This window comes from Ursus arctos, unplaced genomic scaffold (assembly GCF_023065955.2).
Source record: "Ursus arctos isolate Adak ecotype North America unplaced genomic scaffold, UrsArc2.0 scaffold_9, whole genome shotgun sequence".
Taxonomy (NCBI): domain Eukaryota; kingdom Metazoa; phylum Chordata; class Mammalia; order Carnivora; family Ursidae; genus Ursus; species Ursus arctos.
In genome coordinates, this window is record NW_026623111.1 from 78,868,014 (window position 1) to 78,881,261 (window position 13,248).

The 13,248-nt window shown below is 44.0% G+C and overlaps 1 protein-coding gene across 1 annotated transcript in view; it reads left to right on the plus strand.

The window, feature by feature from the left end:
- Positions 1–9,379: 9,379 nt before the first annotated feature.
- DAPP1 (dual adaptor of phosphotyrosine and 3-phosphoinositides 1) overlaps positions 9,380–13,248 on the plus strand; it is a 47,178-nt gene continuing 43,309 nt past the window's right edge. Inside the window, exon 1 of the mRNA XM_026509666.4 lies at positions 9,380–9,593. Within this exon, the coding sequence (XP_026365451.1) occupies positions 9,493–9,593 (101 nt within the window). The 5' untranslated portion in view covers positions 9,380–9,492. The remainder of the gene's footprint in view (positions 9,594–13,248) is intronic.

Sequence of the window (13,248 nt, forward strand, 5' to 3'; positions counted from 1 at the left end):
TATAAACAAGCATTTAAAAATTTGTCCATAATTCCACTATCCAGAGATGCTTCCAGCCTACAAAAGGCCTGTTTCCTACATGTCCTCCTCCTATCAACTTTTCTTTATGTGATTGAGGTGATTTGTATATCTATACTAAAGACCTTTAATAAATCACATTTTTAAAGGCTGCATAATAATCCACTCTATTGGGCTGTGCTAAACATTTTTTAACTATTCTGTTAATGTTATGCATTTAAGCTGTTTCTAGCCTGTCACTCTTACAAGACAACATAATGATGAAGATGACTATAATAATATCGTTTTTGTCCAAGTATTTTTGTTAAAATTCCTAGAAACGGAATTACTGGATCACAGTTTAAGCACTTCTTGCAAAAACCTTAGCAACTATACTGCTAAATGGCTGGTTTGCATACGTACGACTGTGCATGAAAATGATGAACCCACCAGACCTCACCGACATCGAGCTTAATCAGGCCATTAGGTAGGAGGGAGAGAGGGTTGTTTGTTTCTTTTCATTTTTTTTTTTTTTTGCTAATTTGATAAGCAAAAAAAAAATTCCATTACTAATACAATTTATACTTCTTTGATCACCAGTGGGATTTTGCATTTTCTCATTTACGAATTTCTCTTCAAGTCCTTTGCTCATATAGATAGCCACCCTTTGGAACTTAATTTTTACTAAAAAAATGCATAAAGAATCACAGTTTTTTATAAGTTTGCCTGCCTCGCCAACTCTCATTCTGAAATGCTTTCTCTGCTGCCATGTAACCTTGACCCGGCTGACCAAGTCCTGCCTCCCGGGGACACACATTCCTTTTCATGGCCCTTACAGATAACCATTACAGTCCCGTCTGTGCTTTTCTTCCCAGATTGATCAACTGTTCCATCATTCTATTTGGTCACATTTTAGTTTGTTGGAGTCCACTAGAGTGGTAGACAGAGAAGGATACAAAAATCAAGCTATGGTCTCACCCGGAGGATGGGGCAGGACTTAGACCTCCACGGGCTTTGGTGCTGGTTTGTTTTTGTTAATGTTGCTGAAAGTTCTCAACCCTTTATCTATCATCTGTCTACCTATCATCTGTCTATCACCTATCTATCTATCTATGTATCATCTATCTGTATATCTATCTATCATCTATCTATCTATTATCTATCTACCTATTATCTATCTATCTATCTATCTATCTATCATCTATCATCTACTGCACTATCTTATGGATGTTTCACAAGTAAGAAAGCTACCAAAACTCCCATTCTTAAGATGACTTTTCTCAAGCCAGGTCTCTTTATTCTGTGCACAAAGGATTGATTTGAAGGCTCTAAAAGCAGATCTTTACATTCATGGGAGGTGTGACAGACACTACTAGCAATGCAAAAAAACAAAAAACAAACAAAAAAACCCATTCTCCTCTTATTTTAGCACACAGCTAGATTCCATTCCTAGGCTCCGTTGCAGTTGGGTAGAGCCATGGGATCAGACGTGTTCAGTGGAACTGGGGAGGTTATATGTATCTCTTATTGGTCCAGCCCATCCAAACCTCCCTCAACTGCTCCTCCATGCTGACTGCATTTATGAAACTGAGAGCAACTTTGCAATCCATGAGTTGAAGACAGCAGGACCACTGGTGGCCTGGTTTGCAAGTGACTGTGAGGTAGAGGCTGCCCCCACTGACTTGAATACCCTCACTGGACAATTACAGGAATAAGAATTAAACTCCTTACGTGTGCAATATTGAATGTTGAGTCTCTGAAGCAGTAATTTAGCGTCCCCTATCTAATGCAGGAGAAAGCAAGGTGTAGTGGAAAGAACCTACAATGAAAATAGTATGTGGCAGGTCCGTTCCTGACCTCTGTTCTCCTTATAGCACAGGAGGTTGGAAGCCCACCAACTGCATTTTGTTGATTCCCTTGCCAACTGTCTCCCAGAAAGAATCTGTCAGCTGGGAGACTGGAGAAAGGAAGAATTTTTTTTGTTCTGTTTTGTTTTTTCCTTTCTGCTTTAGGCAGTACATGCAGCAGCAATGGTGGCATCTGCAAGCTCGAGAAGCATTAGTCCCAGTTTTCAGCTGCATCAACAGAGCTGTGTCCTCCTCGGTCCCCCAGACCAGCAGGGGCAGTGTCTCCCTCAGTTCATCAGCAACGCGGACTTGGGTGCTTGGATCAAAGGAAGTCACAACTTCGAGATCTCCCTCTTATTTCTCTTGTCCTTCCGACATCTTTGTAGCCAATTCCCGTGTTATATCCCTCCCTGGATAAAGTATCTAGAATGGTTTCTTTTTTCTAACCTGGACACTGACTGACAATACACACAAATTCTGTTTCTGGAGTTGCTAATTACTAAAATATCCCTTATCATTTCCGAGCTCCAGTTTTCTCATCTATTAAAAAAATAACAAGAGGGGCACCTGGGTGGCTCAGTCGGTTAAGTATCTGACTCTTCATCTCAGCTCAGGTCTTGATCTCAGGGTCGTGATTTCAAGCCCCACGATGGGCACCATGCTGGTTGGGGAGCTTGCTTAAAAAAAATAATAAGAAGAATAATGAAAGCCACTCTGCCCAATTAACATAATATGATATCCAAAGGAAAGTGGTATGGAAACTCATTGTAATTTATACATACATTACTATTTTTTTTTAATGGAACCTGATTACGTTTCCGCTTGTTGGTCACATCTCCCTCTTTCTAGAATTTTAGGAGCCTCTTGAGTATTTCTAAATCTTGATCCAGTTAAATATGCTGATTATTTCCTCCTCTGAAAAAGACTAATAGAACTTGCTGCCAACAGAGAGAACTGTTCTATTACCACTGAGGGCAAAGCTTCAGTCCTTTCCCACCTCCTGTTGGCAAATGTCACCAACGAACCAATGAGCCTGGCTTCCTGTAACTATGTCGAACTGACTAAATGCCAAAGAAGGGCTTGGACACAGGATACATGATAGACACAAAGGAAGACAGACCTTAGTATCCCAGGTGAACGTTCCTTGATTTACTCACAGACACTTAGGCCCCTCTTCGAAGAGCAGGTCCTCAGCCCATCATCCCTCATATCCTCCCCAATTATTTCTGGGAGTTCCCAGAAACATCACCTCACGTGTGCCGAAGACCAAGTCCCCTCCTGTTCTTTGCTCTATCCTTTGTGCCAAGAGTCCTATGAAGACCATTTGGCCATGTCCTCCATGAGGCCGTTCTCTGGAGAGTACAGGGCTCCACCCCGCTCCCCCAGTTCTGTGGACACAGTTCAGGTAAAGTGGAGAGAAACAGGAAAGGGCTGGCTTTTGACCCCACTGCACTTCTCTCCTCAGGTAGGTGACTTTCCATAGCTGCCTATAATGGATTTATGATATCATCATTTTTATGATGTTCTTGGGGTGCGAAAAAATTGTGCTTGAGGTAGACTGGCCCTTTTGATGTTTTGGGGCTACACAACACTTCGGGGTGAGGCGTCATGTGCACTCTAGGGTGGTCAACAGCACGACTTAACAGATGCCAGGAGGTGCTTCACAATGTGAAACCAAGAATATCTCCAGACACTACCAAATGTCCCCTGGAGGACAAAATTGCTCCCAACTGAAAACTACTATCTCAGGGTCTATGGAGTATATACTGTATTAGGATTCCCCAGAGAGGGGCACCTGGTTGGCTCAGTCTGCGGAGCGTGCAACTCTTGATCTCAGGGTTGTAAGTTCGAGCCCCGCGTTGGGTGTAGAGATTACTTAAAAATAATAACTTAGAAGAAAAAAAGGATTCCCCGGAGAAACAGAACCAAAAGGATATGTCGATATAGAAATGAGATTTATTATAAGGAATTGGCTCGTGTGATTATGGGGGCTGACGAGTACAAAATCCGCAGGGCGGGCTTGCGGACTAGAGACCTAGAAGACTTGGTGTTCTTTTGAGACCGCAGGCTGCCTGCTGTCTATCAGGAAGATAGACGTTACAGATGAAGTCTGAAGGAATTCTGCTGGAGAATTCTCTTGCTCAGGGGAGGTTGGTGTTTTTTTCTATTCAGGCCTTCAATTGACTGGGGGAGGCCCCCTCAATTATGAGGAGCAGTTTGCTTTACTCAGAATCCATCAATTTAGATGTGAATCTCATTCAAAAACACCCTCACTAAAACACCCAGAATAATGTTTGACCAAAGAGCTGGGCACCCGGTGCCCAGTCAAGTTGATACATAAAATTAGTCATTATGGATACATAGCTATCAAGACAAGGTCGCAGCTTCCTGAAGCTCACATTCAAGGCAGTGACCCAAATGATAAACAAGGGTTTCAGTTGTCTAGCACTGGGTAACAGACCATCCCAAACTTTGTGGCCCAGAACAGCAGCCATTTTATTATGTGCATGTATTTTTTAGATCCAAAATTCACACAGGGCACAGAGGGGATGGCTTGTCTCTGCTCGTCAGAGTGAGACCTCGGTTAGCAAGACTCAAACCATTGGGAGTTATTTAAGTGGCTGGAGGCTGGAATCATCTGGAGGCTTCTTCAATCATGTGTCTGGAACCTGGACTGCGATGACTCAAGCTGGGCTCATCTCGAACTGTCACCCAGAGCACATGCATGAAACTCTCCTTGTGACTTGGGTTTCTCTTGACATCACAGCTGGCTTCCAAAAGGGAGCACCCTGAACGGAATGCTGGAGAGTGAGTGTTCCAAGACATCAGGCTTCTGACAACCTAGCCCCAAAAGTCATGCAGTGTCACCTCCATGTTCTATTGGTCACAGGTGATCACCAGGGACAGGACAAATTCAAAGGAAGGCAATTAGGTACCGCCTCTCAATGGGAGAGTGACAAGGTCACATTGCAGAAGATCATTTTGGGTGAGAGATAAAGATAGATACAGAATATATAACTTTATATATTATGTAATTTATTTGCCACAAGTATGCAAAAATCCTATATAATGAATTCAGGTAGAGCTAAACAGGAGAGGTGTCAAAAATATTTAGATTGCAAATGGAGGCAAGGAATCTTTTGGAGCTATGAAAACATTCTAAAATTGAATTATGATGGCTGCACAATTCTGTAAATGTACTAAAAATCATTGAATTGGGCACTTACAGGAATCGGACACTATGTACGTGTATTGTACCATAATACACCTGTTATATACACCGTTAGCATGCCACAAGCATTGAAGATTCAGAATAACCACAGCTGCTGGCCCTAGTGCTAGAAGAGAGGCCAGAGATCCCCTTCATTTACTGGGTAGTGGAAAGGTCTCAGGTGTGTGGGAACGGGGGTGGCCAAGATGACTTGGGCCAAGTTGACACTCAGGGGTACAGGGCAGTGGCTATTTACAAACTTGGACAGAAGTATTTTGATATTTTAACAACCAGCATTGAGTGCTTTGACAAGCATAAGGTAGCGTAAGGGAACTGGAAGGACAGGCCAGGGTCAGAGGAGAAGCATTTTAATATGGCAGCTAGGGAAGCTCCTTCTGAGAAGGTGACCTTTGAACAAAACACCTGAGTGAAGTGAATGAGGAAACCCCATGAGATCTAGAAGGAGAGAAAACCGAGAAAAAGGAAAAGCAATTATAAGGCCCTGAGGTAAAAATGGACCAAGTTCAAGGAGGAGCAAGGAGGTCGGGAAAGCCAGGTTGAAGAGAGTGAGGAGAGTGCCAAACATGTATGTCCTATAATCTAGGAGATACCCTATCCCTGCTTCAATAACGCAGCAGCCGAAAACACTGGTAGGAATAGAGAGAAAGTCCACAGCACCCATGAACTTGATCCTTGGCACACCCTTCCTGTGGCTCTCATGGAGCTGGGACTTGGCTTTACTATGGACTACAGTGGATGCGTGCACACATATGGTCCTCGAGAAGTTCTGAAAGAATGGAGCTTCCTGGGTGATGTACACAGTGTGATTCCTAGGGAGCCTCAGTGCAAGACAAGGATTTCCCACTGCTGCAGGGGACTCTTGATTCTCCACCTTCCCTGATGGGTTTTGTGAAGTGCACTGCATTATTACTTCTCTAGAACTTTCAAACACTGGTAGATGATATGAGGGAATTAAACCACATCACTGGCTTAGCGAAAGGAACCAATATTTCGCATTAGATAAAGAAGGTGGAGATAATGCTAAGCGAAATAAGTCAAGCAGAGAAAGACAATTAGCATATGGTTTCACTCATTTATGGAACACAAGAAGTAGGAAGAACAGTAGGAGAAGAAAGGGAAGAATGAAGGGGGGTAAACAGAAGGGAGAATGAACCATGACAGACTATGGACTCTGGGAAACAAACTGAGGGCTTCAGAGGGGAGGGGGGTGGGGGATTGGTATAGGCCGGTGAGTAAGGAGGGCACGTATTGCATGGTGCACTGGGTGTTCTACGCAAGCAATGAGTCATGGAACTTTACATCAAAAACTAGGGATGTACTGTATGGTGACTAACATAATATAATAAAAAAAATATTATTAAAAAAAAAGAAGGTGGAGAAAGGAGTTCAAGATTGACTACTGAAAATGAAAAGTGGGAAAGCAATAGAGAAAAGGGGAAATAAGAAAAAGGAACGGGGAAGGGTTGGGAAGGCTGGAGTAAATTTTACACCCTCAAGTTGATGAGTTATAGCCATATCCAGACAGCCTATTCAACAAAGAAGCTAGGAGTGCTTATAGAGATGAGAAGAAAATAAAACAGGGTCTTAATTAATTCGAGACGACCTAATTGCCTTAGCCTTTGATACTGGATTAAATGATCACATAATTGTGTCACAGAACACAGAGGAGGTGTCTTCAAGCAAAACTAAATTGGCTTATTTTTAAAAGGAATATGGCAGCTCTGAGCCTGCCACAGAATTAAGAGGAGAAATGGAAGCCCTCCCGTTGGATAGATGGAAGCCCTCCCGTTAGAGAGCAGGCCTATAGCTGAAAAACATGGTCAGTTCTTTCTTTCTCTGCTGTCTCTGTGCTCTAATTTAATTTGAAATGGTGATTTTTTTTTCTTTTTCATGAGTCTGAAGAGCAGACAGTGGGAAACAGAGTAGACTCCCTCAACCCCAAGCTATGGTTACCTCAGTCCATGGTTATCCCAAGCCATGGTTTCCCTTACAGAATGTATCCTTTATTTCCCACCAACATAAATGATGGAGAAGAAGAGATCATGCTTTTTAATAACACAGTTAACTAAGGAAGCTGAAAGACCATTCCTTCTGTGAAGAGACTGAGTAGAAATGCCATTGCCAGGTAACCAGGTAAAAAGCAGACATTGTTATATTTAAGCTTTCTGTAGAGAGAAAAAAATTAAGACCAAAAAGGATCTTCAACTATATAATCATTTTTTAAAGTTCTCTTTAGAGGAGTCTCGAGTGTTAGAAGCACATTCTTCTAATAAAGAAATTCAAATCTAGACACATTAGCTCGCCCCAAATTCTCTTTATGAGACAGTTGATGGTTCGGATGTGGTAGTCATTCCAATAAAGGCCCAAGATTTCTTGACAAATAAAAATTTTTCCAAAGAAGCATAAGATGTTCCAGAATTGTTAAAACAGCTTGATCGTTTGTATCCATTTCTACATTGAAAACCCGTATGGAAAGAAGTCAGTGCTAGGAACCAGTGCCATTGAAAGGAATACTGAAATAAGTAAAACATATTATGTGGTATTAAATATATATGAGCCTCTTATTTGTTTGGAAGCAAAAGTTGCAGTTTCTTTAATAACATATATGTATATGTGTGTGTATTATGTATATAATATTCAAACAATCTAATGTAAAATCTATTACCAAATATTTTTATAAGCAACCAGCATTTTGTTGAAACCATCTGGTAATGCTGCAGCAACTGGTACCACTCCAATACTGAATGGGTATTTAGTGGAGCAGGGGGCGATAGGGAAGTGAGAGAGCCTGGGGAAAAATGGAGTAAGTAACGGAAAGAATGACCTCAAAGGAGAGGGTCACAGACGGGATAGCAAAATGAGAAAAGGACACAGGCAGGAGGAAGACCTGAAAATGGGAAGAGGGTGATCTTAGTAAGTTTTGCTTCTTTCCTGAAAAAAAAAAAAAAGGAGGAGGGGAGGTTAAGTAAAAGAAAAACCAGAATTTGCTAAAATGGGAACAAAATAGATACTGAAACATTGAACAAAACGCTCTAGAAAGAGAACAGGAACTCCCCGCCCAGCTGCTCCGATCTCAGCCCCTCCCGGGCCAGGGCTGGCATCTGTTTGCAAGTGGCCCCTGTGCTCCTGTCCATACAAGCTGTAGCAAATAGAATCCTGGATGTACCTGCACCATCACGTACGTGCGTGTTATCAGAGCTTCGGCTCCCCCGGGGCTGTCTTCAGACCGCAGGAATTTCTGCCACGCAATCAGAGCAAGCCGGGGTCTCAGGAGTCACTGACAAACAGAGACTGTAGGAAAGGTGACGTGATGCCGGGTAGAGATCCTCTCCTTCAGGAGCACCGCCGTCTTGGAACCCTGTAAGGCTGTCTCCTCGACGTTAACAAGCACCAGAGTCACCTTGGGGATCCGGGTTAAACGCAGCTGCGGGTTCAGACGGGCTGGGACAGACGTCGTGCATTGTAACAAGGCCCCGGTCGTGCGGGTGCCGCTGGTCTTCAGTCCCAGAGCAGCCTGGTGACCCCGGAGTGAGTGAGGGGGTGTGTGTGAGAGAGAGAGGAGGGAAAGAACCCAGAAGCACATTCTGTGCGGGAGAAGGCGGGGGCCGCACAGGTTCTTTGTTCATTGTCACTGCACGTTGTCCGCCTCCCGAGCGCTCAGAGCGGCCGCAGTTTCCCTGGAGCCCCTGCAGGCGGGTGGGCTTCTCGCCAGGCAGGGCCACGGAGCCATGTGGGCGGTGGGTCAGCCCCGGGAAGGACGCGGAGCGCGGAGGCTCGGGCACAGGCTGGCCTCTCCAACTTCGCTGCCTTCTCACCCAATGTCCGCCCCCCCACCCCGGGACACAGCCACTGTCTCGGAATCAGGCCCATCTGAACGTCAGGGGCGTGTCGGAGAGCTTGGGTCATCGAGGCAGAAATACGGAGATGGTGCTAAAAACCAGACTTCAGAGTCGAGGCCAGGGATTTGACTGATGTCTTCACCCACCGTAAAGATGTTCCTGATACAGAAGCTTCCTCGGAGCCCTTTGTGTGGGAGACAGAAGGTGGGGGCGCCCGTGCCCTCTCCTGCCAGGCTCTCGGGAAAAGAGATTGAATGGATAGTCCATCCCGGCTGGTGTGACTTCATCATTATGTCCTTTGACAGAAACTGCGTGGTGCACGATGCAGGGTGCTGTCCTGAGAGGCCCTACCTAAGTTTGCATACTTCCTGGATGAGGGCTCCTGCCCGTGCCCCGGGGCCAGGCTGGTGAGTGTCAGTGGGAGGAGTAACAAGTTTCACTTCCTCGCTGGCTGGAGACTCACAGACACAGCAGGCTTCTCTCAGAGGAGCAGAGAGTGAGGAGCGGGAGGACCCATCTCTCTCTCTGCCTCTTCCCGTAGCACCTGGCAGGGGCGCAGTGGCCGTGAGGAGCGCGAATGGGCAGAGCAGAATCTCTAGAAGGGAAGATGAGCGCCCAGGATCCTTCAGATCTGTGGAGCAGGTCAGATGGAGAAGCTGAGCTGCTCCAGGACTTGGGGTAAGAAAGCAGGTCCTCTTTGCACAGTACTGCTTGGGGGCGCGTTGACTCCCAACTCCCACCCAAATGCTGGCTTCGGGTGATTTTCCTTAGCGCCCTGCCACCTCGGGCTTCTCTGCTTTCCACTACCTCCTTCGTGCCTGCTGTGGGCGTCTTGCTGCTCGGGACCAATTGCATTTGAAAAGCATATAGTGTTTTCCCAGGTGTGAAAACACGTAAGTGGAGAAAATGGGACGAAAATCAAATGTTGGGCATTCTTTGAGACTAGGGGCAGAATGGAGATGTGTGAGTTGATGTTGCTGGGTTTCCTTGATATGGATCTGGTTTATGAATAAAAGCGCTGCTCTAAAGTGTGGGTCTCTAAGCCACTGACAGTAGAAGGGCTGCCTTGCCAGTAAGATGAACAGAAAGCCCAGCCTACTGCATGGGAGAGGGACTTTTTCAAAAGAGAAAGAATGAGGAAGTGTCTGCACTGTCCCATCTGGGTTTCTCTCTCCTGACACTGCGTTTGCGAGCTCCTGTATGTACACTCGTCTGTAGGCACAACTTTGAGCCTTTCAAATACAAGTCAGGAAGAGGCTGGAATTTCTGCCTCAAGCGGGTTATAAGTTTAGGTAGGTAGAGTCATTGTAGTCCTGCCTTGAAGAAGGGACCAGGTGAGGCAACCCATCAGGGTATTTAATAAAAGAAGCAAGGATTACACAAGAGAGGTGCAGGGGGTTTCCTAGAGAAACTGGACCTTTACTCGGAAGTGCCAGAACTATCCTAACGGGGCTGGGTTTGACACCTGTGCTTCACAAGAAGCAAGACCAGCACCTCTTCATAAACAGCACTATCTCCACAGCAACCCAGTGACAGAGAAGTTGTTAGCTCCATCTTAGAAAGGAAGAAAATGGCACCAAAGGGGTTGAAAAACTTGCCTACGTCACACATTCACAAATGGCAAAGCTGGGATTTCAACCTGCAAAAGCCTACGTTCTTCACCAGAGAAACACTGAAACAGGGATGAAATCTCTGCGTTAAGATGGCAGAGACTGTATCTTTTTGTGTGATATTATTGTAAAAGTTCTCAATAAAGTCCCGTCTTCAGATTTTAAGACAGAGTTCTCAGACTTGAATTCTACCTTCACAAGATATATCAGAGATAACAGCTAGAATTTTCTATAAAGTCAACTCCCCTTACTGGGAATCCAGAGTTCTAGGATACCACTGTTCTTCTAGGTTGAATCTCCGAAGAGAAAGGGTAAGATGCCCCTGAGCATTGAGACAAAGAAGGTATTCAGTTCTGGTTCTTTAATTAAACCATCCTGAGCCCACGTTCTATGCTTGAGTGACGTTGTCACCTCCTTGGATGACAAGGATGGGCTAGATGATGTCTCTTCTTTCCACCATTGCCCCAAACAGGAAGCGACTGTGGGTAAAACCCACAAGGAAAACAGAATTGTGCCTTCCCTCTGTGGTCAAAGAATGGACGTTCAGTATAGCCCAGAAACACCCCAAACAGGTGCATTTACGCCCAGACTTCTGTATTTTAGAAGACCTGGAAATGTATTGAACATTTGAGGATGGTTTCCATAACAACAGACAAGCTACAATTATCTGGGAAAACTGCTCTACGGTGTCAGTTCTCAACCTTAGCTGTCACTAGTGTCACACAGAGAGTTTTTAAAAATTCCCGTCCAGGCCACTTGCCAGACAAATGACATTAGTATCTTGGGAGTGAGCGTTTTCTTCTTACACTCCCCAAGTGATTCCAGAAAGAGACCAAGGTTGGGAGTCACTGAATAGAGTAAATATCCATCAGAAGTGCTGGAAAAAATGTGGCTTTATTTTTCATTTATTGGGTATGTCCCTGAATCTTAAAGCCATTAATAAATGTTGACATTTTGTTTGTTGGTTTGGAAGTAGTTTGCTTAACAGTTCTATTGAGGTGTACTTTACAGATAAAAGTCACTCCTTTCAATTGTACAAATCCACGATTTTTAGTGACTTTATTTATTTATTTATTTTTAAAGATTTTATTTATTTATGTGACAGAGAGACAGCCAACGAGAGAGGGAACACAAGCAGGGGGAGTGGGAGAGGAAGAAGCAGGCTCATAGCGGAGGAGCCCGATGTGGGACTCGATCCCGGAACGCCGGGATCACGCCCTGAGCCGAAGGCAGACGCTTTAAGGACTGCGCTACCCAGGCGCCCCTTTAGTGACTTTAAAGAGTGGTTCAAACCCATAAATCAATTTTAGAATATTTTCATCCCCCCCAATAAGAACCTTCAGGAGCATGGTTTTTTTTTTAATACAATGTTTTAAAAATATAATAATTTTTTTTTTAAATATAATGGGGTGCCAATAAACCGTTTGGACGAGGGACGATTTCTAGGGTCTGCCTATTTCCCTGGTATAAATACTCCTACCATGGGCAATTTCAAGCTGTCAACGACTTAACAACCTACCTGTAAAATTCCTGAAAATTTAATAATGGACTTGAACAAGTACTTGCCCCTTCAGGACATCGCTGATATACCTTTTGCAGGTGATAATTAATATCTGAGAAAACTTGAAAGTGACCGGTTGGCCCTGACAGAATTCTGAATATAAATGAAACTTTTTCTTTGGAAATTTAAGTCAGTGATTAGGTATGATCTATACTAAAACTTCAGCTTAATTCCATTTTTAAAAAGAGCCCTAAAAACAAAATGATTTCATGTAATTGCTAAATAATAGGTGGCAGGTTTTAGTGACTTAATTTTTAAATTATTTTAAATCTATTACTTGAGTTGTTAGGTAGATTCTTATGTTTGTATTTTGGGTAGATATAAACAGATAACGTGATGTTTAGAGAGATATTATACAGCCTTGCCCTTTGGTCCCTATTTTAATTCAGGCTCTGCACAATGTAAGTTTTGAAAATTAAACCCTGAGCGCCAGCAAATCAATCCATCACTTGCCTTTCCAGGACACACGTGGCTTACTCAGAGCATTGGTTTATTCCTTTCTGAAGTACCGAAATCGAGCAACTCAGATGCATTTCTGAGTCTCGTTTATAGAGCATCGATCTAAAAACACGTATTCTCTGGGGCGCCCGGGTGGCTCAGGTCCTGATCCCAGGGTCCTGGGATTGAACCCCGCCTTGGGCTCCCTGCTCAGCGGGGAGTCTGCCTCTCTCTCTCCCATTGCCCCTCCCCATACTCATGCTTTCTCAAATAAATAAATAAAATCTTTTTTAAAAATTAAAAAAAAATAAAAACATTTATTTTCTTTAATCCTAAATGTATTAATGTGTCCAAAGCAAAGGAGAAATAAAATCGTCCGCGATCATTGCTCAGCCTTGCTCACACTTTGGCGGGATGGGACTGGGGAGGAGATGGACGGTGGGGAGGAAGGGAGGGGCACAGGGTGCAGAGAGTGGTCAGTGATAAGGAAGAGGTGGGCTGGGAACCGCCAGGCTGTTTGTTGCTTTCAAAATGAGGCGATGGGGAAATGAAACAAGTAGTGAATGCTAGATAGGTCACCTAAATAAATAACTAGTTCTAAAACTGCTAGTTAGTCAATAATTTAAAGTGCCAGACATTCTTCGACTATAACAAAGGTTCCTACAGGACAATGTAATAAATAAATAAATAAGTCTCTAATTTCTCTACCCCCATACGTGTAAGA